Genomic DNA, 25,705 nt, shown 5'->3' on the forward strand with positions numbered 1-25,705 from the left:
GCTTTTCCAGTTAAATGACTTTTCTATCAGCTTTCCACCAACTAGGTTACCATGCCAACACAAACCTTCATCTTTTTAGAAAGATAACCCACTGTTTCCTTGGAGACAAAAGTCCAAAGAAATTGGTGTACAAGTGGATCTGTTTTAAATGTAATAGTAGCAGAGCTAATGCTCTTTTGGCATCATTTATATCTCAGTCAGTATGTTATTCCTGGACAAAGTTGCATATGTTCCAGTTGCTTTGCAGGGAAATGATAAATAGAAGGATACCTGAACCAGACAGCATTACCTTATAGACAGCATAGCCCTGTGGCATCAGTGTGTGCTTCATTAGGTTTGTAGCACTTTCCACTTGAAACACTTGAAGAATGAAGAATGAATGGTGAAAAGGAAATGCTTTGCAGTCATAAGGCATAAAAATAGTTCTGGTGCTCTTAGTCCTTGGCCGTCAGCAAATTAGATTGACCCGTTTCTCAACTGCAGCCCATCAGTATGTGGATTGATTTGAACTTAATAGTCATAATGTTTTCATAATTTATGTTTAATCTATGCCTTGGATTACAAGCTTGCTTTTTTTAAAGGATGTGCTTAACCTTCATAAGTATTATTTATATTATTTATTGTCGTCAGAAAGTTTTATTCAATTCTATTCCATTCTAGATAGATATATATATAGATACCCATACCCCATGGGTAAAATGTTGAATTTATAATTTTTAAGTGAACATGGGGTTAACTGGCCTTGCTTAACGAAACGATTATTTGTCTAAATACTTTAGTTGAAGGACAGCCATAGTGTTGCTTCCTATAGAAAAGACTGCAAATCTGGACTGAATGAAAGTCAAAAGGGATGGGATGATTTTATATTAGGGTAGTCCTTGTGTAATGATGCGCATGGAGAAGCCAGCAGCCATTGAAATGCTTATTTGCCTGGCATTTTGAATCCAGAACACTAATTGCACTAATTACAACAATTTAGTAATTTCAGTGATCTTCAGTTCTTCCTGGTTCACTCCTATTTGAGAGATCCTTCCTCAGCTGGGAAATAGCCTTAAATATGAGGAAACCTCCATTCAGAAGATTGATCCCGTTCAACATGCAGCAGATTTAATTTTTAGGTTTGAATTTATTTTTAGGCCTATTATGATTATTCAGTTTTAGAAGCTGCGACACACAGATGGATAATGCTTGAGTCAAGAAAATATATGTATTGAACAAGCTGAAGGAGACAGATGTTTAACTGAGACATGAAAGGCTTTACACAAACATGGATAAATGAATGAATTGCTGTACTGTAAGAAAAGTCTCCCTGCTGAGGCTGTAGGCAGGATGAATATGGTTGCAGACATTGGTTAGGGCTGACAACTCCTACTTTTGACAACTAGATGTCGCCATTGAAGTAGTTTGCTCTTTCTTTGAGTTAATGTGAACCTATTCAGTTTATTGTCACCTATGTCTGGCTCTTTAAAGTCCACTGTTATACTCTGCAGTTTTTATACGCTCAGACTTTTTTGGGTGAGTTTTGTCCTTTTGTCTTCTATGCTGTTCAGTTCTGCTTTGAAAGTTCTTGTTTTTCTCTTCATTTCCTTCTGCAGCGTAATCATTGCCACTTCATTGGCAATGCTTTATTGGTGGCTTGCCAGTGAACCAGAGGGCATCCAAGACTGGTCATCCACGATGAAGAACCTTCTAGTGGTGCTGACCTCCAAATCCACCCTATGAATGCCGTTCAGATAATAATAACCTATTGTCTGATTTCTTTTTGTGTCAGTTCTTCATCATTACTGTGAATCATTGTTACAATGGTGTTTACGTCAAAGACTGTGATTCAGAAGTTTTGGTGCTATTAGACTTTAAAAACTTCCTCTAAATTGTTGAATCTGTCACAGCTCTGGCACAGTCATTACTTTTAAATTGATTACCTTTAGTCTAATTAAGTCACCTTTAGAAGAACCACACGTTTAAAAATAAAGGTTCCAAAAGGGAGTTATTGGAAGCAATACCATAAAAGGAACCATTCTGAATTCCAAACAGAACCATTTTTGTCTTGGTTTGAAGAACATCTTCAATAATCTGAAGAATTTTTGTATGTTTAAGGTTCTTCATGGAGTCCTGAATGCCAACAAGTAACTTTTATTTTTAATAGTGTAGACCACGTGCTTAACTCTGTGGTAGTAACTCCACAAACCTCCCTCTGACAACCCTATGCTGTATAAACATGCACTTTCAAAGCAAAATTCACCTCTATGACATTGCCCAAACCAGACGCTGCAAACTTAAGTTGATATCTCTGCAGCCGATGCGCTTCCATGCAGTATTTGCTTGTCTCGGTCCCATGCAAACAGAGATAATTGCGGACCAGCTGTGTGAGCAGGAGGTGGCCTGCGAGAGGACTCAGCTGTAGTGAGTGTGCCACCACGCCAAAACTCGGTGCCAGTCAGTCAGCTCTGTTTCAATTAGGCCTCAAAATGAGTTAATCTGATACAGGCCAGAAAGGACAGACTCGGCAAATACGCACTTTCACTTTGCCTACAGATCGTTTAAGCTTAAGTAAATAGTTCAGTGTTTTCTAATGTAATCTGAGGATGACTTTACCAAGCACAGACCAAACAGGATTGTGGGGCGTACTACTTTTCTAGATTCTCACTTCTTGATTGGTCTTCGCTATGCAAGGTGAAACACAAGTTAAAACAACAGTTTACCCCAAAATGAAAACATTTACTCACCCTCAGGCCATCCAAGATTTAGATGAGTTGGTTTCTTAAGTGGAACAGATTTGGAGAAATTTAGCATTACATCAGTTGCTCACCTGCAGCTGCATGTCTGTAAGAAACAAATCCATTGTTTTAATTTTAAACGCTGTTTCTTGCCAGTCCATACTCCATAATGATGCCTTTTCAGATTTTCTAAGATTGAAGTACTGGAGTGGTGTGGATTATTGTGATGCTTTTATCAGCTGTTTGGACTCTCATTTCTGACGGCACCCATTTACTGCAGACGATCCTTTTGTGAGCAAGTGATGTAATGCTAAATTTCTCCAAATCTGTTCTGATGAAGAAACAAAATAATCTACATCTTGGATGGCCTGACGGTGAGTAAGTTTTCAGCAAATTTTCATTTTTGGGTGTACTACTCCTTTAAGCAACAAAGCGCTTACAATCACTTATACATGCTATAATTGATGACGCTTGCCATTATACATAGTGTTGGGGATTTTAACAAAACCCGTAGTATTGAACTTTGACAGTAGTGTGCTTTACTTCTCTTAGTGAAGGCCCATTCAATCTGAGGACCTGACCTCCACATTCAGGGTTTTAAACTAGGCTTGCCTTGAAGAACTTGCATGAACCCTTAATCTCTCCTGACCAATGTGGAAACCACTAGTCCATCTACACTAATGTTTTTGAAAGAAGTCTCTTCTGCTCACCAAGGCCACATTTATTTGATGGTCAAATAAAGGTTAAAATAACTCTTTTATTATTCAAATATATTTTAAAACATAATTTATTCCTGTGATAGCAATCATTACTCCTGTCTTCAGTGTCACATGATTTCTTCAGAAATCCTTCTAATACGCGGATTTGCTGCTCAAGAAACATTTCTTATTATTATCAGTGTAAAGCACAGTTGTGCTGATTAATATTTTGTGTGGAATCCATGATGCACTTTTTCAGGTTCTTTGAGAAATAGAAAAGTTAATAAGAACAGCATTAATTTGAAACGGTCACTTCTCAGTTTAACGCATCTTTGCTGAATCAAGCTATTAATATTAGAAATCTTCCCGACCCCACACTTCTGAACGGTAGTGTATGTGAGTGGAAAAGTGTTTCATTTTCCTTTACTTTTCTCATGCAGGTGAATATGAGATTTATGCTGTAGGGAATATAGCAGCCATCTATTAGTGCCACAGTCTTAGTGTCTGGTGAAACAGCTTGGGATGGAGTCAAAATTAGTATTGATTTAACTGATTGATGATTTGAGCAGCTCTGCTTGGGTGTGAAATGACCATTTCGCCATCTGGAAGAGAAATCTGGCGACTTTGAAAGAATGCGGTGCCTTTCTTTATTCACTGAGCTCGCATGTTCTCTTTCTTTCACAGCAGGCTTTTGCACAGGATCACAGCAAAGAATCAGTTCCCTCTTTTTGCAGTATGGCTGTGGGTAAAATTTTTTAATATTTTACTTTCTCTGCTTCAAAGGCTTTCTTAACATCACACAATATTATGAGTGCCTCTGATGCACTAGTTCAGAGGTGACTGATGCAACCTCGACAATGACAATGTCTTCATCAGCCCAAGAGGGTGTGCCATTCAGGTCAATTTGAACAATGCCTTTTAAATTTCAATTAAATTGCTGAATGTGACTTTTGACATTTTATTTACTCAAATATTTGCCTGTGAGACAACTAGCCCTGGCCTTTTAAGTCTTTTACTTGGGAACTTGGGACATGTAGATTATTTAATGTAAGGTTTTCTCCCAAATAAATAAATATATATATATATGACCCTGGGCCACAAAGTCAGTCATAAGGGTCTTTTTTTAAAAGTTGATATTTATTTATTTATTTATGTATAAATAGCCTATACAATACGAAGTAGAAATATAAATTTATGTTTGTGAGAAAACATTACATTACATTAAATAATCTACATTTCCCAAGTTTCAAGTTCAATAATTAATATTTTAATTTATATATATTAAAAATAATGTTATAATTTAGTGTAATTCAGTATTGGGCTTCATTTGATGTAGAGATGCTTATTCTTACAACACTTTACAAATCCAAACGTTGGGATCTTATCCACGAAAAGAAATAAAATGCCATTAAGAGCAACGTTTTTCATCATTAGAAGCCGTCAATAATCGATGCATTTTTCCCAGGCTGGATTCTACAGGACTCTGTAGATCTAGGACACAAGCGCGTTCACGCCGCTCCCCCGCGCGCTCTCGGCTGTGCGCGTGCTCGGTCGAGCCCTTCCGCCGGGCGCACGCGCGCGCGCTCCGCTCAGGATGCTTGATTGTAGGTGATGATGGCGGAAGAGGAGCTACGCTGAGTGTTCTCCCAGTTTTTTTTTTTTTTAAATAGACCCCTATCAGACGCTCGTCAGCAGATCTCGTCTTTCTCCTCCGTCTCACTCAGAGGGACTATGGGGAATGAAGCGAGCCTCGAAGGAGAGGGCCAGCCGGGGCAACCGGGAGGCGCTGTCCCCGCGGCTGGAGCCCCGGCTTCCATTTCAGCACCAGCGGGCGGCGGACAGCTCCACAAGCCGAGCAACGGAGCGCCTGCCGGGGGAACGGGCGCCGGACACGGCCCGGCGATGAACAGGTATGCCGAGTCATTTCAAACGCTTCTGAAGCGTCTATATATCTGTGAGTGAAATGCAACGTTTTGTGCTACACGATACGAGTCTTTGGGGTCTAATCTTGTGCTTTTACATTTTAAACAACTAGTCACTTTTAGCCATATTCAGAATCGATAATTTATGTTTATAACCGCCTTCATTTAGTTGCACTTCATACCCGATGTTTTACACCCAGTGGTATGCATTACCTAAACCTACTAAGCCAGTTGTCAGCTAAAAACCTCTACATGTGCATGAGATCAGGAATCAACTAAGATATGCTGGACTCATGGGGTTATTTGATCTCTGGCATACTTGATGCATAGATCTATTTACATATGAGCATGCATGTATATAAGCAGCCATATGAGAATATTTTGTTTGGGCGTGTTGTCTTATTTAGTGTATATTTTTCTATTCATTACAGACAGTCTGTGCTGTTAGCCTTGCTCTGTCCCAAACCGAGCTACCTATGCTATCTTCAGAGCTTTAATGGACATAGGATATTGATGATCTGAATGCAGGATTGATAATATTACCAAATGCACATGTATTATCATATTTAGTGGTATATTAAAAGCATATGGGAATCTGGTGTCTGATTTGGCTATAGTTACAGAGCGAGGCATGTTCTGAGATAATCTGATGCATGTCACACTCTTATTTAGTCATACAAACCTCAGTTTGCTCAGGTGTGATGTTTTAATAACACTGACTACAGTCATATGATGTGAAATTCATTTCTTTGGCAGCCACGCCTAACAGTGCTGATATCAAAATGCACAGGTACTAAAATCTCACTGTAAAAGACACTTGAGGGATCCGCGTGTGCAAGCATGATTATAGCTTTAATGATTTATCAAATTTTGACGAGCATCCATGTGACTCATGTGTTACACGTGCAAGCAAATATCTTTCACTACCTCTCTCTCTATTCCTCCCCACCCCTCGCTCATCTCCCTCTATGTTCTTTAAATAATGTAATGTGTGAATTTCCTTGCACTCCTAAGATTAAGAATAATTCAAACTTTGTGATGCAGTTTATGCTGTTTGCAAATTTACTAGCTGTCCTTCTCTGTCTGTGTTCATATTGTGTAGCAGTGATTGTTTTGCATCAGCACACAGATTTGACATTGCACATGAAGTGGCAACCCAGAGCAGTATAGCAAAATTGTTTATTGTATAAAAAGTCTGTTGAATTACGATAGTTTGCTGCTCTTGGCAGCCTATAATTCAAAGCACAAAGCACATTATGGTTGGCACAGACATTTATTGTTGTCTGGTTTGTATTTTCTTTTACATTGTGTAGTTTTCATCATGCTTTTTGGATGAGGGCTGGTCATGTATCTTGTGCACAGCCTTTGACACCAGCAACAAAACACATAGAAAGTGTTTGTCTTTCATTGAAAAGGTTGATAAGTCTATTTATTTTCCTATTCTAAATATGCACGTTTTTTTTCCTGCAAATCCGCTGGTTGAAACGTATAATTATACTATAAGTTGCTTATATAAAATTCTTTTAGATTTATTATACTGTAAATGTTGATAGGATGCACAGCCTTTGATGTCCATGATATGGGAAATTTTTTCTCTTCCATTGTAAAAGTTAATAATTTTCCTAAATATGCATATGGTTAGTTGCATTATATTATTTGCTCTTAGCATTTTTCCCCCTGCAACCCATTGGTTGAGACCCAATCTGAGAACTGATTGTATAATATTATATTATCTGATTCTACAGTAACAAATTCATTTATGTCCTAATACTGTACATTTTTAATGTCTACAGTAACAGATAAGATAAGTTTTGATTGGATGCCCAACTTTTGACATCAGCAACAAAACATATGGGAAATGATTTCTCTTCCATTTTTAAAGCTGATAAGCCTATTTATTGTCCAATCCCAAATATGGACAATTATACAGTTAGTTGCATTTTTTCCCCTGCAACCAATTGGTTGATAATCACAGATAATCTAATATAATTGGGTAATAATAATATGATTGGATACTTTAATTTGACTTGCGTCTGCAGTACCAGATAAATTTGTGCCAGAACTCCAAAACTTCTCTTCCATTTTAAAAGCTGATAAGCCTATTTATTTTCCAATAAAGATGCACAGTTATACGGTTAGTTGCATTTTATTTGCTTTAAGCATTGTTTTCCCCTGCAACCCACTGGTTGACCCACTCTTGTAGATCTGATAATATTATAATCTGACTTGCGTCTACAGTCACAGATGGATTTGTGTCCAAATACTGCAGTTTGTTTAAATGCACAACCACTGACATATGAGAAGTGTTTTCTCTTTCATTGTAAGAGCTGATAAGCCTATTTATGATTATACGGTTCGTTGCTTTCTATTTTGTGCTTTTAGCGTGGTTTTTCCTTGCAACCTACTGGTTGAGAACCATTGTTGTACTAGATAATATGCTAGACGTCCTTGTCTTAGAAGATAGGCTTGTTTTGCATCTTGCATAACTGCGTCTCAATTGTTTTGAAGTGTAGATACACTGTGTATCCAACCTGAAACATTGATTTACAATGCAATGATGCAAATGAAGTGTATTTGTTGCAGGTGGGTGACCTAGCTGTCAGCTTGTTTATAGTCAGGTCTCTTACAGTAAGACTATATTCTTGATGTCAGCGTTTCTCTATGGTCTGATTGGTTTGTTCGTGAGCTAAAGTTGAATCTGCTTGGACGTGTGAAATGCACAGATGCATTTGTACAGCAGTAATGTTACAGCTGCACGTACTGGCTGTCTGTCTGTGTCTGACCGGCATCATTAAAACTCCTGAACTGGGTGTGTAGTCACAGTCGTAGCCTTGCGTGAGTGTTTGAGGGAAAAACAAACCCATGGAGGATATTACAACCTGGGCAGGGGAAACATTTATTTTTCTCATGGGCCATTCTGAGACTCTTTAGATTTTTTTCTTCTTGCGTACGTCTCATGTTTTTATTGATGTACTGAAATGTCTAGATTTTTCTGTACAATGTCACCCGTCATACACACACATGGTGTGGGAAATGGTTACATCTCTCGCACTTCATCATTCTGTTAAAATGCGTGAAATGCCTACAGATGAGGCAAGACCTTGTGCTAATATCCTCATGGGTTTCTTTCACTCCAAAAAAACTGCTGTCAAAGTTTGATGTTTGCTGAAACAGATCTTTAAAATCATTTCACAACATTGCGGTTGGTTTTGTGAACTGAAAGCAGCAATATTGGGGAGTAACTTAGTAGAAGTGGCAACATTACTAACTTTTTTAGTACTTTCACAGTAACTCAGTTAACTCATTAATGTACATTTCTAGTCACAAGCTGCCAATCAAATGTTCGCTCAAATTGCCTGGGCTTTCTGGCTTAATTCATTGTAGTGAGTCATTTAATTTGGATGTTTCAGTTTAATGAATTGGTTCAAAAGATGATTCATTTGAGTGAGTCAGTCATGTTCCTGGAACTCCCTGTGCAACATTTATATATATATATATATATATATATATATAGTTTTTTGTTTGTAACAATAAATGTCTAGTTCAATACTGTTGTTTAGCACTTTTATGCTTTGGATTCATCATTCAACAGTTTGGAATTGCTATAATAATAATAATAATAATATTTTATATTGTGAAATATTAATGGAATTTAAAAGAACTGTTTTTCTTTTTGAATATATTTTAAGATGCGATTTATGCCTGTGATGGTAAAGACCAATGTGTTATGGTTTAGTCTTTTGTAAGAAACGTAAGATTAAAGTTTGTTAATCTCCCGTTCACTTTTACTTTGTTTGAATGTTTGCTGTTTCACATTTGAATTGTCACATGATCCTTTAACAGTCATTCTAATATGCTGATTTGCTATTCAAGAAACATTTATTATTATTATCAATGTTGAAAAAATGTGTGCTGATTAATATTTTTGTGCAATCCATGATATATATATTTCAAAATTATTTGATGAATGGAAAAATAACAGTATTACTTTAAAATAGAAATCTTTTGTAACATTATAAACATTTTTACTGTCACTTGTGATCAAGCTAATGTGTCCTTGCTTAATAAAAGTATTAATTTCATTCAAAAAAAGGAAAAAGAAAAAACATCCTTGTTCACAAACCTTTGAACTAGTGTAAAGTATGCAATATTTACTTATATTTACTCAGTTTAAGTGTATTAACAAATAGTTTGCTGTAATTTATGTATTTATTGCAACTGTATACCAGATAAATGTTGCTCTTTTTCACTGAATTATTATAATTTCATAAGAAGATAAGTGAAAAGAAATAGCCCTCTTACATAGCTTCATTATAATTGGCAATTGTTTCTTTAGCTTTAGTGAAGTTAAAGGGTTAGTTCACCTAAAAATGAAAATTTGCCAATGTTTTACTCACCCTCATGGCATCCTAGGTGTATATGACTTTCTTCTTTCAGACGAATCCAATCAGAGTTATATTAAAAATGATCCTTGCTCTTCCAAGCGTTAGAATGACAGTAGGCAGGTGCTTTTTTCAACAGTCCAAAAGATGTCAAATAAAGCGCATCCATCCATAATAAAATGTGCATCACATGGCTCCGGGGGATGAATAAAGACCTCCTGTAGTGAATCAATGCGTTTTTGTATATTTAAAATATTATAAACAATTTCCTCTCACTTCCGCTAGCTGTTGTAGGCGGAAACCGTTCCGACGGATGACGTAGGATGTATGCATCGTGCACGTGCCTGTGATTAGTGACGAAAGTGGAAGCGCGACGGAGAGAGCAAAACAAAACGCCGGTCACGAATTAGAAGTACAAAACGAAGATTTGTAAAGAAAAATATAGGAGGATTTCGATATAAGCCAAGAAAAGACATAAGCCTATCAGCCTTCAGGGAACGAGGGTTACATACGTAACGAGACGTTTTCTTTTGCTTAACTAAGGAAACTTTGCTTCCTTTGCTCCTGTAAACAAACAGACGAGACTAGCATATCTCAGATGCGCTACCGCGAAGCTTACGTCCTACGTCATCTGCTGGAACTGCTTCCACGTATGACAGATGGCAGAAATGAGAGAAAAATGTTTATAACGTTTTAAAATTGATATTTTTCCTACAAAAACACATCGATTCACTACAGGAGGCCTTTATTCACCCTCCGGAGCCGTGTGAGGCATGTTTTATCACAGATGTGTGTGCTTTATTTGACTATATTTGGACCTGCCTTTCTAACGCTTGGAAGAGCAAGGATAATTTTTAATATAACTCCGATTGGATTCGTCTGAAAGAAGAAAGTCTTACACACCTAGGATGCCTTGAGGGTGAGTAAAACATGGGCTAATTTTCATTTTGGGGTGAACTAACCCTTTAACTACTGTTTCTACTTGTTTTCAATTGAGTAAGTTAAAGTTTCAAAGATCTACACTTTTAATGCTTTCCCAGCTTTTCCCAAGCAGTCTTGAGTTTTCTTATTATTGTCTTCAAGCTTTAAAATAAGAACGTTAAAATTGAATTATGTGGTTCCCCGAATCAAGTCACATGGGGAAGCATGTGAAAACGACAGCCTGAAAGAAGTTTCAGAATCGACATGTTGAATTGTCATGGCACAAACGCAGAATGTGTTGTTTTGACTGACGGCCAAAATGAGGAACCAGAAGCTATTAGTGTGTTTGTGTGCACTTTCCAGGGGAGTGTGTAGGTGTTGTTTGTGCTATTAGTGAAACATGGATGAAGAGCAAGACAGGAAGGATGAGGGAGATGGATGGAGAGACAGAACAGTATCCGGCGCTTTATTTCCCAACAGATGGAATAGGAACATCGCTGTCTTAGCCGCCAAACATCACCCTCATAAAAGGGCCCTGAATTGTAATGACACAGGAATCTAATAAATGTTCTCCATGAGCCTGTGGCATTCTTTTAGTGTTCTCTTTACACTCCCTCTCAGTGTCTTTAAACCGTTCCATTTATTAAGACTTGGAAGGCAACACAGATAGAATATAGCCATGCACCCCGGCCCACATGTCAAAAGGCCAATTTTAAAAAGTTTAACGCCAAATCTTCCCGTTTTAGATCTCTTTCATCATATGACACTTAATCTTTAGTTGTTCATTGTTCCCCTGGCCTTTAGACCTTACTATTCCAGCACGACGTCTTCATTGCAAGTCCCTATAGTGGTCATAGTGGTCTGTATAGCAGTATAGTATAGGCATAAAGGACTCCACACTAAAACATAGTGCTCAATGCTAGAGTACAGTACACTATATAGCAGTTCAGTTCTATGCACTTTAAGGAGTATTCCTGATTCATTACAAGTTAATCTCAGTTAACAGCTGTTGAAAAATACCTAATTGAAATTAGTGCTGTCAAATGATTAATCGCGATTAATCGCATCCAAAATAAAAGTTTTATTTTTTATTTTTACATAATATATTTGTGCACTGTGTATATTTATTGTGTAGGCCTATATACAAATACACACACATGCATGTATATATTTAGGGAAAATATGTTATGTTTATGCATTTAAAAATAAATAAATAAATAAATAAAATATATATGTATATAATATCAATTACATTAATATAAATGTATACATGGAAATACATGAAAATATTTTCAGAATATATACTGTATGTATGTGTATTTATATTTACATAATAAATATGCACAGTATACACACATATATTATGTAAGCAAAAAATTTGATTTCGGATGAGATTAATCGCAATTAATCGTTTGACAGCACTAATTAAAATGTATTTAAAGCTGCAGTCCGTAACTTTTTTTGGTAAAAAATGATCCGAAATCAATATTTGAGGAAGTACATAACCAGCCAGTGTTCAAAAATATCGCCTTACTTTAGCACGATTCACAACGGTTAGCTTATAGTAATGTTTTCTAATTTGAGTGGTACGGGTAGGTTTTCGCAGGAAATTCGAGCATGGCACTGCGTCATTACGTCACGTCTGTAAACATAAAGAAGTTGTCCCGGATACAAGGATCGCATGTACGGATCCTGCAGGTGGCAGATCATTTAGCCTTTTCTCACAGCAGCTAGAATAATTCAATTTATCATTTTGATGGCGGAAAGTATTATGTGTTTATGAAACACATGTGAATGAAATTAAATTATGTTCCAGTTTTAAATGTGCTCTGATTACAGATAGTTTGAGTTTACACAAGATTTGTATTTTAAAGAAAACCAGTTGGAAGGGAGCATAATTTGCTTTTTGGGTTAAAAGAATTTCTTAATATGAAATTTGAATGGTATGACAATTAGATTAAACTGTACAGAAATTGAAATCTACATGCTAATACACACTATACTCATAGTCACGCAATGCTGATGTTGTTAATTTGAGAATAAAGTATAACAATAATAATAATTTGCACGGTTTAATGTGATATGAGCTAACAGATCTTTAGATTAAATCACCATTGGTAGCGCGATTTATTGTAATGCTTTTTTCCTCAGTTGGTCAGAACAAACATGGCAGACTTGTAATTTACTTGTTCAGATGACAATATCCGGTGAAAATTCTTATTTTGGTAATCTATTCCAAGACGTAGACAAATCTGTGATTGCGAAGTACAGTAAATATCCACACCGGTGCGGTGACTGACTGCCACACATTCACCTCAAAACATTAGATTCATCCACGTTGGAGCTGTGCCAGAGTACAACCCCACGCAAGCAAGATAAAGTAGAACTATTGCAAGTATACTTCAGATACACCTTAAATATCTAGCATTTAAAGACCAATATTATTCAAAGATCATACAGTACTCATCAATAATGACATTAAAACTATTTTAGGCTTAATATTAAGAAATGTGTATTGTACATCAATTTTATAGTCATTTAGGGCTGTTTGGGTTAATGTTGTTGAGTTATCATGGCAATGAAGTTGTAAAATTAGATAACTTTCAACAGAAATGGTTAGTAAGTGGGTTTTGATATTACATTAAGTTCCATTAAGTGCCTCACTATAACCCAGATTTGTGCATTTTTTAAAGGGGTCATCACTTTACAAGTTGTTTGAACATACAACCCAACATTTTTTAAATTTGAATAAAATGAAAACTAAAAGAATTTCAAATCACATGAGCCAATATTTTATTCACAATAGAACATAGATAACATAACAAATGTTTAAACTGAATAATTGTACAATTTTATGCACAAAATGAGCTCATTTCAAATTTGATGCCTGATACAGGTCTCAAATTAGTTGGGACGGGGGCATGTTTACCATGGTGTAGCATCTCCTCTTCTTTTCAAAAGAGTTTGAAGACATCTGGGCATCGAGGTTATGAGTTTCTGGAGTTTTGGTGTTGGAATTTGGTCCCATTCTTGCCTGAAATAGGTTTCCAGCTGCTGAAGAGTTTGTGGTCGTCTTTGACGTATTTTTCGTTTAATGATGCACCAAATGTTCTCTATAGGTGAAATATCTGGACTGCAGGCAGGTCAGTTCAGCACCTGGACTCTTCTACTACGAAGCCATGCTGTTGTAATAGCTGCAGTATGTGGTTTTGCTAAAATACACCACAAGGCCTTCCCTGAAATAGACGTTGTCTGGAGGGGAGCATATGTTGCTCTAAAACCATTATATACTTTTCAACATTCATAGTGCCTTTCAAAACACGCAAGCTGCTCATACCGTATGCACTCATGCACCCCCATACCATCAGAGATGCTTGCTTTTGAACTGAACACTGATAATACGCTGGAAGGTCTCCCTCCTCTTTAGCCCGGAGGACACGGCGTCCGTGATTTCCATCAAGAATGTCAAATTTGGACTCATCTGATCATAGAAAATTTTTCCACATTTTAAATGAGCCTTGACCCACAGGACACGACAGAGCTTCTGGACCATGTTCACATATGGCTTCCTTTTTGCATGATAGAGCTTTAGTTGGCATTTGCAGATGGCACGGTGGATTGTGTTTACCGACAGGGGTTTCTGGAAGTATTCCTGGGCCCATTTAGTAATGTCAATGACAGAATTATGCCGATGAGTGATGCAGTGTCGTCTGAGAGCCCGAAGACCACGGGCATCCAACAAAGGTCTTTGGCCTTGTCCCTTACGCACAGAGTTTTCTCCAGTTTCTCTGAATCTTTTGATGATGTTATGCACTGTAGATGATGAGATTTGCAAATCTTTTCAAAACGTCTTGCTTTTTCAGCCCTCATTTCAGCTCATTTAGTGGATAAGTGTAAAATTTCTCAGTTTAAACATTTGTTATGTTCTCTATGTTCTATTGTGAATCAAGGTTATTATAGTTTTTAATTTTTTAATTAGTTTTATTTTAATATCGTTTTCAAATTTGCTAAGAAATTCAGTTTAGTTTTTACTAGTTTCATTAATATTTTTGTTAGTTTTAGTTTAGTTTTTATTTTGTGAACACATTTTTATTTAGTTTTTATATAGTTTAGTTTCCGTTTTAGTTTCAGTTTTAATGAAAGTTTAGCAGAATCAACAGATCACGTCCGGAGCGAAGGCCAAAGAAAGACTTAGCATAATTTAACCTTAGTGAGGCAAACGTTTAGCGACAAAATTAACCTATGCTGAGATTGATAGATGGTAAAAGTATACAAATATACACCAAAGGAAGTTTACTACATACATCTACACAAATTGCGCTTAATGTCATATCTAATGGTGTGTTGAGATATTTAATATTAAAATAAACGTAGCCTAATTTGGTTATATGTCTTTTTTTCTTATTTAACCACAATTTTTCTTATTGTAACCAAAAGACAGTTACAAAATGATATTGTAACTGTCTTGTCTTGTGCACTTTTCTGTGAACAGCCGCGCATAAATCATAACTGGGACTAATGAAATTCAATAATAACGGCAATCGTAGGCCTATTTAAAGGCTCACATTTGAATATGTTATTTTCTTTATTTATGAAGAATTATAAGCCTGTGTATGATGTGATTTAGCCTATGCATATTTATTTGTTCGAAAGTTTGGCAGTGATCACAAGATGCTAGGGCAAGTTTTGTATTGTTTACAGAAAGGTGCGTTCTCATCTTTTTTTTTTCTTCTGTTAATTATCATGCTGCGTGTCTGTTTTTCTTCAAAGCACCGACTTGCCTAATGTTGGTTTGATTACTTGTATTAGATGAGAAAATAAATAAGTTTGCCTTCCTGATGTTGTAGATTAATGCGGGTCCGGTTTTGGTCGCGACTCTGTCTTTATGTCAAACGGTTCTGGTCTGGTAGGCTACAGAAATAAATTAGTGCTGCTGTCGGATAACGGGTCGGGTGTTCTGTTTAGTACTGCTGGTGCACGTTTACCAAACAGGACCCATGCAGGACTCTGCTTTAAACCGCTTTGCGTCTCTCGGTCAGAGATGGGCCATTTACAGGTATTTCCCTAAACCACCACACAGCTCATATTTCAGTTTACGAAATTGTTTTTTCATCAATCGTTTTCGTTTATGAAAGTAACCTTGCTGTGAATAAAATATTGGCTCATGTGATTTGAAAGTCTTTTAGTTTTCATTTTATTCAAATTTAAGAAAACGTTCCAACATTTCTGGAATTCGGGTTATAAATGTGTGTTGGAAGTGTGTGTACACATCTATCCTATAATGATAAAAATCCACCCAATGTTTTTTTTTTAAATCCCTATTTTAAAATCCCCTTTCTCAAATCAGGCTGTTCTGAGATTCATGTCAGAATGATGTAGTTCTGTACAGGCCCCTCCCACGATAGTGGAGATTGTATGGTTATCAACATTATGCCACAGATGATTCCAATTTGAGCTTAACTTGTACTCTTACATTCCTTTAACACCATACAGTATAGGACTTACTCCACAAAGAAGTATATAGATATAGTATATAGTGCAGTATTCCTCACATGACTCTATCTAGAGCGAGAGGAGACATGAATTCAGTTTGTCAGTCTTCACCCATGCCTGTTCTTCTCATGTGGAGCTGACTCCCACTGGTTTTGTACTCTCCTTCTGTCACTCTGTGACTCATCAGAGGTGTTAACACAGACTCTGTGCAGTAGAGAGAGGAGTAAAGGGGACTGCTCAGCACTACAGATCCAAATTAATCTGATCCAGCAGACATGGCTGTCTAAGGCTGCTGTTAGCCCCTTTACGGAGTGCAGCATCACAGTAAATGCTCACTTCTGTCCGGGAAACTCTTTAAGCCCTTTGTACATGCAATTCTGCCCAATTTAGCATTGTATTTAGAGCACTAGGATTAAAACATTGTCATACTGCATATAGACTTGGTGATAATAAATCAATAAATAATGAAAGAAATATAAGACATCATATTAGACTGATTTCTGAAGGATCATGTTACACTGGAGACTGGAGTATTGATGCTAAAAAATGAGCTTTGCATCACAGGAATAAATGACATTTTAAAAATAAATTCATATAGAAAACACTCTATATCCGTTTTCCTATTTGAGCAAATAGACAGTGTTGTTTAGATCTAGAAAAATTGATTGTGCGAGTGTAAAATGTCTAAATATCTACATTTGCCATGCATTTTGAATATAATGACCACAGAAAGTACAATGATTACCTGCATCGAGACACAGAGTAGAAATTGCTAATCAGTGCTCCATTATATTTTCTATGTTTTCTGCATTCAGGAATAATTACCTGAGCACTTGGTAATTATAAGGAGTACATGGTTCAGTTAATGAGACAATCAATCATAGCCACAATAACTGATTAAGGACCAATGTCGCTCTGTCAGTAACCATGGCCTTGCTTGTTTTGGTTACTAACATTCAAAGTTTATATTTGTAAACTATTAGGGATAGACATGTCTCAAGGGTGTGTTAGAAAACAGTGTTATAGACTGTATCCCTGTTTGTATAGTGTGCTATGGGGTCTGTAAGAGAAGACTATTTGATCAGAAATACATTAAAAGCAGTAATATTTTTGAAATATTATTATAGTTTAGAAGGTAGTTGTGTAGCTGTTCTGAATCTGACTTTTGACTATGGACATTACAGTTAGCTTGGTTTAGCAAACCAGCTGTTTGGTTCACTGTTTAATTCACTTTTTATTGAATGAACTACTGTGGTAATGTATTGCTTTCTCTGTTCAGACTAGGCCTCAGGATTTTAGTTAAGTTAAACTCAATGTGTATTGATATTAGCAATACCTCAGAGTGTAGAGGATGCATAATTTTTCTTATTCAAATAAATATATAGAGATAATGAAATGCCCTCAGCAGAAAACGATCAACCGTGTGATGAAAATTATTTGAAGTATATCAGTGAGTTTATTTCTGCCACAGAGAATATATCCTAAAGCATGTGTATACGTTGCATGTTATTTAAAACTACTATCTTCTTCTAGACATAAGTGAGGTTAAATAGACTTTAGCTGAAGAAAATTAATTATTTTATTTATTATTATTTTATTATTTTTAGAAACCTCAATTTGAACTCAAATATTTCTTATTAAATTCTTCCTGGAACAAAAACAACTCAAGATTTGCTTTTTAGTCTTGCATGCCAACAGTTGTCTCATTCACTTTTGTTTATTTCTCGCAAAGAATTTTGGTAGAAACCACTGTTTTTATAGATTTTTTTATTTTATTTTATTTTTCAGAAATCTCAACATCAACTCTTTATTATTTCTTATTAAATCCTTCTTAGAACAAAAGGTCTGTAGACGTCCTGCATGCCAACAGTTTTTGTGTTTGTCTTCCAAAGAAACATCTGGTAGAAACATCTGAGACAAAGGCAATAGCTGAGCACAACCTCTGAACAATATAACTGAGCCAGATAGTTCAAAGAAACCCCTTTTGTCTATTAAGACATTATAAAGTCATTCAATTCTTTATTTAGACAAACTCTTAATGATGCTTTCTACAATTTAAATGGCTCGTCTCTAGTGACTGAAACAAAGCTAGTCAGTTGTTAGCAATTAGCACTGAGTGACTCTAGTGGGAAATATAAGTGTGGAGTAAATTCAACATAAGCCTGATTTACTTCCGTAATCTGATGTGTTCCGTTTGGCCTACTTATATTTCACTACATATTGACCTGAGGTAGGAGAAAGACTTTTAACAGAGAAAAATGATGCCCTTCACATTTAAATATGCTGAAAGATTATATTGTGCCAATAGATAGTAGGAATACCTGTAGGCCTTTCCACCTGAGCTGAACTGTTGCGAAGTCAATATAGTGTGTAAATTGAATGTTGGGAAGAAATTTTGGAGCAGTAGTTGGACTGAGATTAAATTTCTTTGCAGAATAGAAAGCTGACAGTGAAATAATGAACTTTTCTCCCGCTTTGCCGCGTCTCAGTTGATTCAGACCTTGGTAATGGCTTTAGATGAAGCGGCACAAGAAAGGCGGCCTGCTTTTCTGGCGCTGAAGTTTCACTTGCAGTTTTAGGGCTGAATATAATGAGGGACCAGGTGCTGGAAATATTCCTGGACAGACAACAGAGCGAGCCAAGTGCAGCTCTACACACACTCACACACGCATAAGCAAGTCTCAGCCTGACTCCCTGTTACTGTGAAACCTGCTATTTTAGTTCTCACACACTTTTTTCCTTTCTCCTCAGAATCTGACAGAGGAAGTGTAAGCTTTTGAAGTGCCTTGCGTGTGCATCGAGGCTCTCTGTGTGTACCCGTGCACTTGTGTTTGTTGGCTCTCTGGAGGCTTTGTTATGACCATAGAGAAAGCTTAGAGTCCGTTCTAATTGCTCACTAATCCCAGCGCCGGCCTGTGGAAGAAAGAAGAAGAGAAAATCATTACTGCTGTTTACATGTGATAAACGACCTCAGAGTTACAGAAAGTCTGCACAAACCCCCTCATGCCTTTATAGGTAACTTGGGGACTTAAAAAGGGGAAAAAGAGGCCAAGAAAGGGTTTGACAGAAGCTTAAGCTAAAGTTAGAAAGCAAGCAGGCAGCTGTAAATTCAGCACTGAGGCTTAATTGAAAAGGATAAATATGTGAGAACGCAAAAAGGAAACAAACATGGGATCTGTAAAATGTAACTGATATTCAACGTGTGTTGGTTTTGTTTTAAAGAAACAGTTGCAGCTGAACTAGATGATGCAGTAAACATGCGCTGCTAGAATGTTCCTCTGTCGATGTACTGTTTTTTTCAGTCTAAAATTTGTTCTAATTATATCTTCATTTCCAAGTTTAATGCTGTTAATTAAGATTTGTTGATTCATTCCTCATTCTGATGAAAATAAAAAATGAAATATATAAATATTATAATAAAAATGTCTGAAATATAAATTCAGTGTAGATACCAACAATTTTAAATTTGTAGCTTGTGTGTAGTTAACTATTTAAAGAGGTATTCATCCAAAAAATTGTATTCTGTCATTAATCACTCACCCTCATGTCGTTCCAAACCTGTAAGACCTTCGTTAATCTTTAGAACACAAATTACGAAATTTTTGATGAAATCTGAGAGCTTTCTGACCCCCTGCATAGACTGCAACACAATTGACTCGTTCAAGGCCCAGAAAGATACTCAGAACATTGTTAAAATAGTCCATGTGTCACGGTTAGTCCAAGGATGAAGACGATAATGAAAATCAAACGAGGTTTATTAAATAAATCCAATTAAATTAATTAAATTAAGATTCTCCAAACTGCGGAGACAGCTGTGTATAACATAGACAATACCAGACCACTGAAAGGTCAAACAGCAACCTAAATACAAGACAAATAAGGGCAGTAACGATGAACACCCGAGTTGATTAAATGAATTACCATGACAACTAAAAAGTGGTGGGAAAACCAAACAAAGGAAGACAGGAAACTACAGTGAGCAAACTAAACGTCCAAGATAATGAAACTAAATAAACAGAACCGTGACACCATGAGACACCAGGGCTTCAACCTTAAATTTATGAAGCTAGGAGAATACTTTTTGTGTAGTCTATTTTACTACTGCTACTTTTCTGATGTCCATACTACCTTTCAGGGGCTTGAACGTGGTAGTTGCGTTGCTGTCTATATGCAGGGTCAGAAAGCTCTCAGATTTCATCAAAAATATCTTAAATTGTGCTGCAAAGATAAGGTCTTATGGGTTTGGAATGACATGAGGGTGAGCAATTAATAACAGAATTTTATTTTTTGGGTGATCTATCTCTTTAAGGCAACTAACTAAATATAAGAACATTCTTTTTTAATAATATGGCACAACATCAGTTTTGGGCACTACTAGGGTTTTATCAAATATTCTTGTAAAAGTAAGAATGAAAATGTCAGTATTGTTTAGTAAGCTCAAACTAAATGCATTGCCAAGTAAAACAACATACTAATAGACTAAAACAGTTATGCAATCATAACGAGTTTCTTTATGACAGACTCCATGACTCACATTTATATTAAAGCATTTCATCTTACAGGACACACATTGAGCATCTCTTGCTTGGGAAATGATATTGTTTTATAAAGGCATTTAGATGAGATTCAGTCATGTCTGTTCTGGGATTGCATAACGTTTATTGATCATGGTTTGAAATGCGCCGTTGACAGTTCTTTTGAGTGAAACAACAATAAATAGCTCATTAGAGCACATTGATTAAAAGCTTAAATATAGTCACAGCTCGTATGTGTGCTGGCTTCAAAAGAAAAGTGCTCACAAACAAACTTTCAGCATGATGTAGTATGACGATGATGTGATAAACTGTCAGTGGCAGATTTTTGAGATTCTTGTGGAGGAAATCTTGTTTGTGTTGCAGTAGATGGCAGTTCCATTAAAATGCTTCCTTTGAAAGGATTCAGTCACCTGTGAGATCTCCTTCATGGTCAATTTATGCATCCGGTCATACAACTATTTTGCTTTTTTCCGAATCATGCCAAAACTTTTCCTTATGCACTAAGCACATTACTTTATGTTTCTGTCTGATATCTGATATTTTAAAAGATTTGTCAGATATTGTTTTTATAACCGATAGGCCTACTGATACTGATTATTTTAATGTTCAAGTGCCCAATTCAAACATAGATAATCTACTATACAAAACTGTTTTATATCAATACCGTGTAAAAACTGTTTTATTATTATTATTATTATTATTATTATTATAACAATCTAATATAAAACACAGAATTGTATTAATAACAATATACTGTAAAAACAACATTTTATGATTATTATTACTAATGATCTACTAATAAAAATGATAAATTATCTACTTTACATTTTTATATGAACAATATACTGTAAAAACATAACATGCATAATAATGATAATAATAATAATTATTATTATTATTATTATTTCAATCTACTATACAAAATTGTTTTATATTAATAACAATATACTGTAAACACACAACGTTTTATGATTATTATCATGAATATTATTTTTATAATAACAATCTAATATACAAAACTGTATTTTATTATATTAATAACAATAATAATAAAACAATACACAATACACTTACATGCTTTATTATTATTATATTTTACAATTTTTTATTATAATAATAACAATATATTATTATACAAATTATTGTTATGTTATTGTAATAATAATAATAATAATAGATACTACTAATAATCATGTTTTATTATTATTATTATTATTATAACAATCTACTATACAACATTTTTATATAAATAACAATCTACTGTAAACACATAACATGTTTTATGATTATTATGATGATGATGATTATTATTATTTTTTATATATTAACAGTCTAATATACAAAATTGTATTGTATTAATAAAATATACTGTATAAACACAGTTTTATTGTTATTCTAACAATCTAATATACGAAATTGTATTTTATTATATTAATAACAATAAATAAAACAACATGCTTTATTATTATTGGCTTTATTATATTATTACTATTATTATATTTTACCATTTTTGTTACAATAATAACCATGTATTATTATTATAATACAAATTATTATGTTATTGTAATAATAATAATAATAATTAATACTGAATACTGTGAAATAATAAATACTGTGAATAATTGTTTTTATTGTTATAATTAAGGGTTAGTGGCTTTGAAAGTCTCTAACCATAAGTAAGAGCAATAGTAGCAATTGTTGCCTTCATAAGCACCACTAATGATAATTAATTCATAACAACAGTTTTTTTTTTATTAACATCCAATCTATTTATAATAGCCATAATTTTGTCACTTTGCCACTAAGCAGCATCTGTTCTATGTCAAAGTTCAAGAATGACCATTTAAGACAATTAAATATGCTTAGCTGAAGAGGAAACTCCTGTCACCATAGATAACATTTTCAGATTCTTTTGGAGAAGCATTAAAAGTCCTCATCAGTCTGTCTGTTTCCACCCCCAGAATTTGCCACACTGCATTGATTTATCTTTCTATTCTCATTCAAACTACTCAGGAAGCTGCGGCACAAAGCTCTTTAAATCTCCTCCTGTGAATCCCCTGGGCAGATGGATTCAGCAAAGTGTTCAGCTATCAGTGATTTCAAACATATGCCACACCACCCCTGTTTAATTCACACACGATGTCTTTTTTTCCTCCCACAGTATCCAAGGCAAACCTAATCAGACAGACCCGAGCATGGGACCCAAAGCTGGGGGTCCACCGGGCGCAGGACCTGGCCCCGGAGCGCCGATGCAGCCTCAAGGACCAGGTCAGGGACAAGCTACACGGAAGAACCTCCAGGTGGACGTGGGGAGCAGCAAAGGTGGACACCCCGTCTCGCCCGGAAGCAGCGCTCCCACCTCACCTTATTCTTTGCCCCAGATCGCACCCATGCCCAGCAGCAAGCTCTGTCCGGTGTGCAAGACCGCAGATCTGACGGGCACCACAGACGGACAGCCAAACTGCAATACATGCACGCAGTGCCACTCCATGGTGTGCAACCAATGCGGATTCAACCCCAACCCTCACCTCACTGAAGTAAGCAGCCCAATGCATGCTCATTCAACATTGTATGTTGTACAGCATCAGTAAGATTTTTCTATAAAGAAATAGTTTTATTGAGCAAGATTGCATCAAAAGTGACAATAAAGACATTTATAATGTTACAAAATTTTTTATTTCAAATAAATGCTGTTCTTTTGAACACGAACAAAATCTATAAGCAATGTTTTCAATAAATTATTAAGCAGCAAATCAGCATATTAGAATGATTTCTGAAGGATCATGTGACAATGAAGACTGGGATAATGATGCTGAAAAATCATCTTTGGATCACAGGAATAAATTTGATTTGAAAATATATTCCAATTATATTTAATATATTATAATAAATAAACATTTATTATATTTATAATGAATAAACACAGTACACGCACATATATTATGTGACCACAACCTTTTATTTTGGATGCGATTAATCGTGATTAATCATTTGACAGCACTAATTCAAATACAAAAAGGTATTATTAATTATAATATTTAGCAATTTAATTATTATTATTTTATACCAATATTGATATATAATCACAAGATTTTAAGTAAATTGTGTAGCTCTACAAGCACAATGCACATTTTTTTCCCCAAATCGTGCAGCATTAATTTTTTAAGAATTTTTGATTAAATAAATACAACCTTGTTGAATTGAGCAAAAGAGACTTCCCTTACGAAAAACATAACAGTAATGTGTGTGCGTGTGTGTATCAACTTGATAAATCGTGTCATAAGTCCCTTGAGAGAGCTATTCCTGTTTGAGTCTGAATATTCACCATCAGAAAGCAACGGTGTGATATAACAACTGCGAAAGAGAGTGGACATTGCAGTCCAAATGGTGATTTTCAAATAAAGTATTACTGTTAACGTTACATTTCTGGAGGAGAGAAAGCGAGATGTGTTAAATAAAAAGCTCTTGGTAATGAATCCTACGCTCGGCCTCGGCCTCCATCTGGCTCGTACCCAGGACACACACTGCACACAACCTGGAACTGCTCAGAAGAGAGTCCTCTGGGGCGTATGGGAATGTGTGCGTTTTTTCTGTGTTTCTGTGTGTAGGATGCAGCGGATAGACAGAGCCAATGTTCAGAGATGCGTGTGTGGGAGAGCGAGAGGGCGCACGGCTGAGCGTGTGAGGGTGAGATTGTTTGAGTGTGTTTGAGGATGTTGCTCAAAGGTGCAAATGGCTGGCGGCGCGTTAAATCCTGCAAGTGTAAATTAGGCAATGGACAGGGGGATGGAGAGGAGGGGATGTTGAGGATCAGCGTAGAAGAGACTCTAAACTGATTTTTGGGAATCTGCTCCCCTGCTCTCCTACTCTTCATCAAAGCCATTAAGGGGTGGAAATGCAAAACAGCCCCTTAGTTAGTAGACGAGGGCAATTTTATAAGGGTTGAAGAACAGTTCAGTCACTGATTCAGAAAGCTGTGTTATAATTAAGCTAATATAAGCTGTTTTATTGTATTTTTGATAAAATAAAGCTTTGGTGAGATTAATTTAAAAAAATTCACAAAATCTAACTGACCCCAAACTTTTGACCAGTAGTATGGAGTTTAGCCAAAAACAACAAAAGTCATTTACATGTAAAAATCTTAAAGGGATAGTTCATCCAAAAATGAAATAATATCTTAAAAAGAGAAATTAAACTGTCAAGCTCCAAGATGATAAAACGGCACCACCATATTGCTTGTGTTTTCAGTTCCAAGCCTTATGAAGCCATATTATAGCTTTGTGGAAGCTGATCGAAATTTAAGTCATTATTGACTAGAAAAATGGGACCATTTGTGGCAACAACAGTCAGCACCATTTGTTCTCGTGCATCCCGAGAGCAAATGTCATTGATATCAGCGGTGCCATATTTGATTTGAGAACAACAGAAGAGACAACATTTTATTGAACTTTTGGAGTGTTCCTCACACAAATCTATTTCTGTGACTACTAACTATAATACTCTTATTGTGCTTTTATCATTGTGGAGCTTGATATGAAGAAATATGTTTGGTTTAATTTAGTTTAATTTTAATTTTAATTTAGTTTAATTTATTCCTGATTTAAACTTACAATTTTTTTCACGATATATATATAGAAAATAATTCATCCTTGCTGAATAAAAGTATTGATTATAAAATTTACTGACTCAAAAAGGTTGTGTAGTTCAGAGAAAGTGTGGCAAGTGGCAACTGCTAAGTGGACTTGACAGAATGAAATAAAGTGCAGGTGTGTAAAATATGTCATTTAATGAACGACCATTGTGTGGAAAAAAAGTTTTTGGGATTAAAAAGCTTCTGTTAAATGACAAATAACAATAACATCCCGGCAGTGATACTGATGATCTTGGATATACGGATATCATTTGTCTAGCACATTTCCTTATTTTTCAAAAAAGGTTTCATCTTTAGAAATTCGATTTGAGGGAGTTTTAGAGCCCTGCTGTGCTTTATAAAGACAGGACTGAATTAATTGGGCTCCTGTAGGACGGTGGACACTA

General features: G+C 35.7%; 1 protein-coding gene across 1 annotated transcript in view; it reads left to right on the forward strand.

Moving 5' to 3' along the window:
• Window positions 1-5,146: 5,146 nt before the first annotated feature.
• LOC306856996 (protein bassoon-like) overlaps window positions 5,147-25,705 on the forward strand; it is a gene marked incomplete at both ends in the record, with an annotated part of 92,604 nt that continues 72,045 nt past the window's right edge. The window contains 2 exons of the mRNA XM_079396603.1: window positions 5,147-5,325; window positions 22,830-23,205. Coding sequence (XP_079252729.1) covers window positions 5,147-5,325; window positions 22,830-23,205 — 555 coding nt within the window. The remainder of the gene's footprint in view (window positions 5,326-22,829; window positions 23,206-25,705) is intronic.

Source organism: Barbus barbus (assembly GCF_936440315.1).
Source record: "Barbus barbus genome assembly, chromosome: 37".
Lineage (NCBI taxonomy): Eukaryota > Metazoa > Chordata > Actinopteri > Cypriniformes > Cyprinidae > Barbus > Barbus barbus.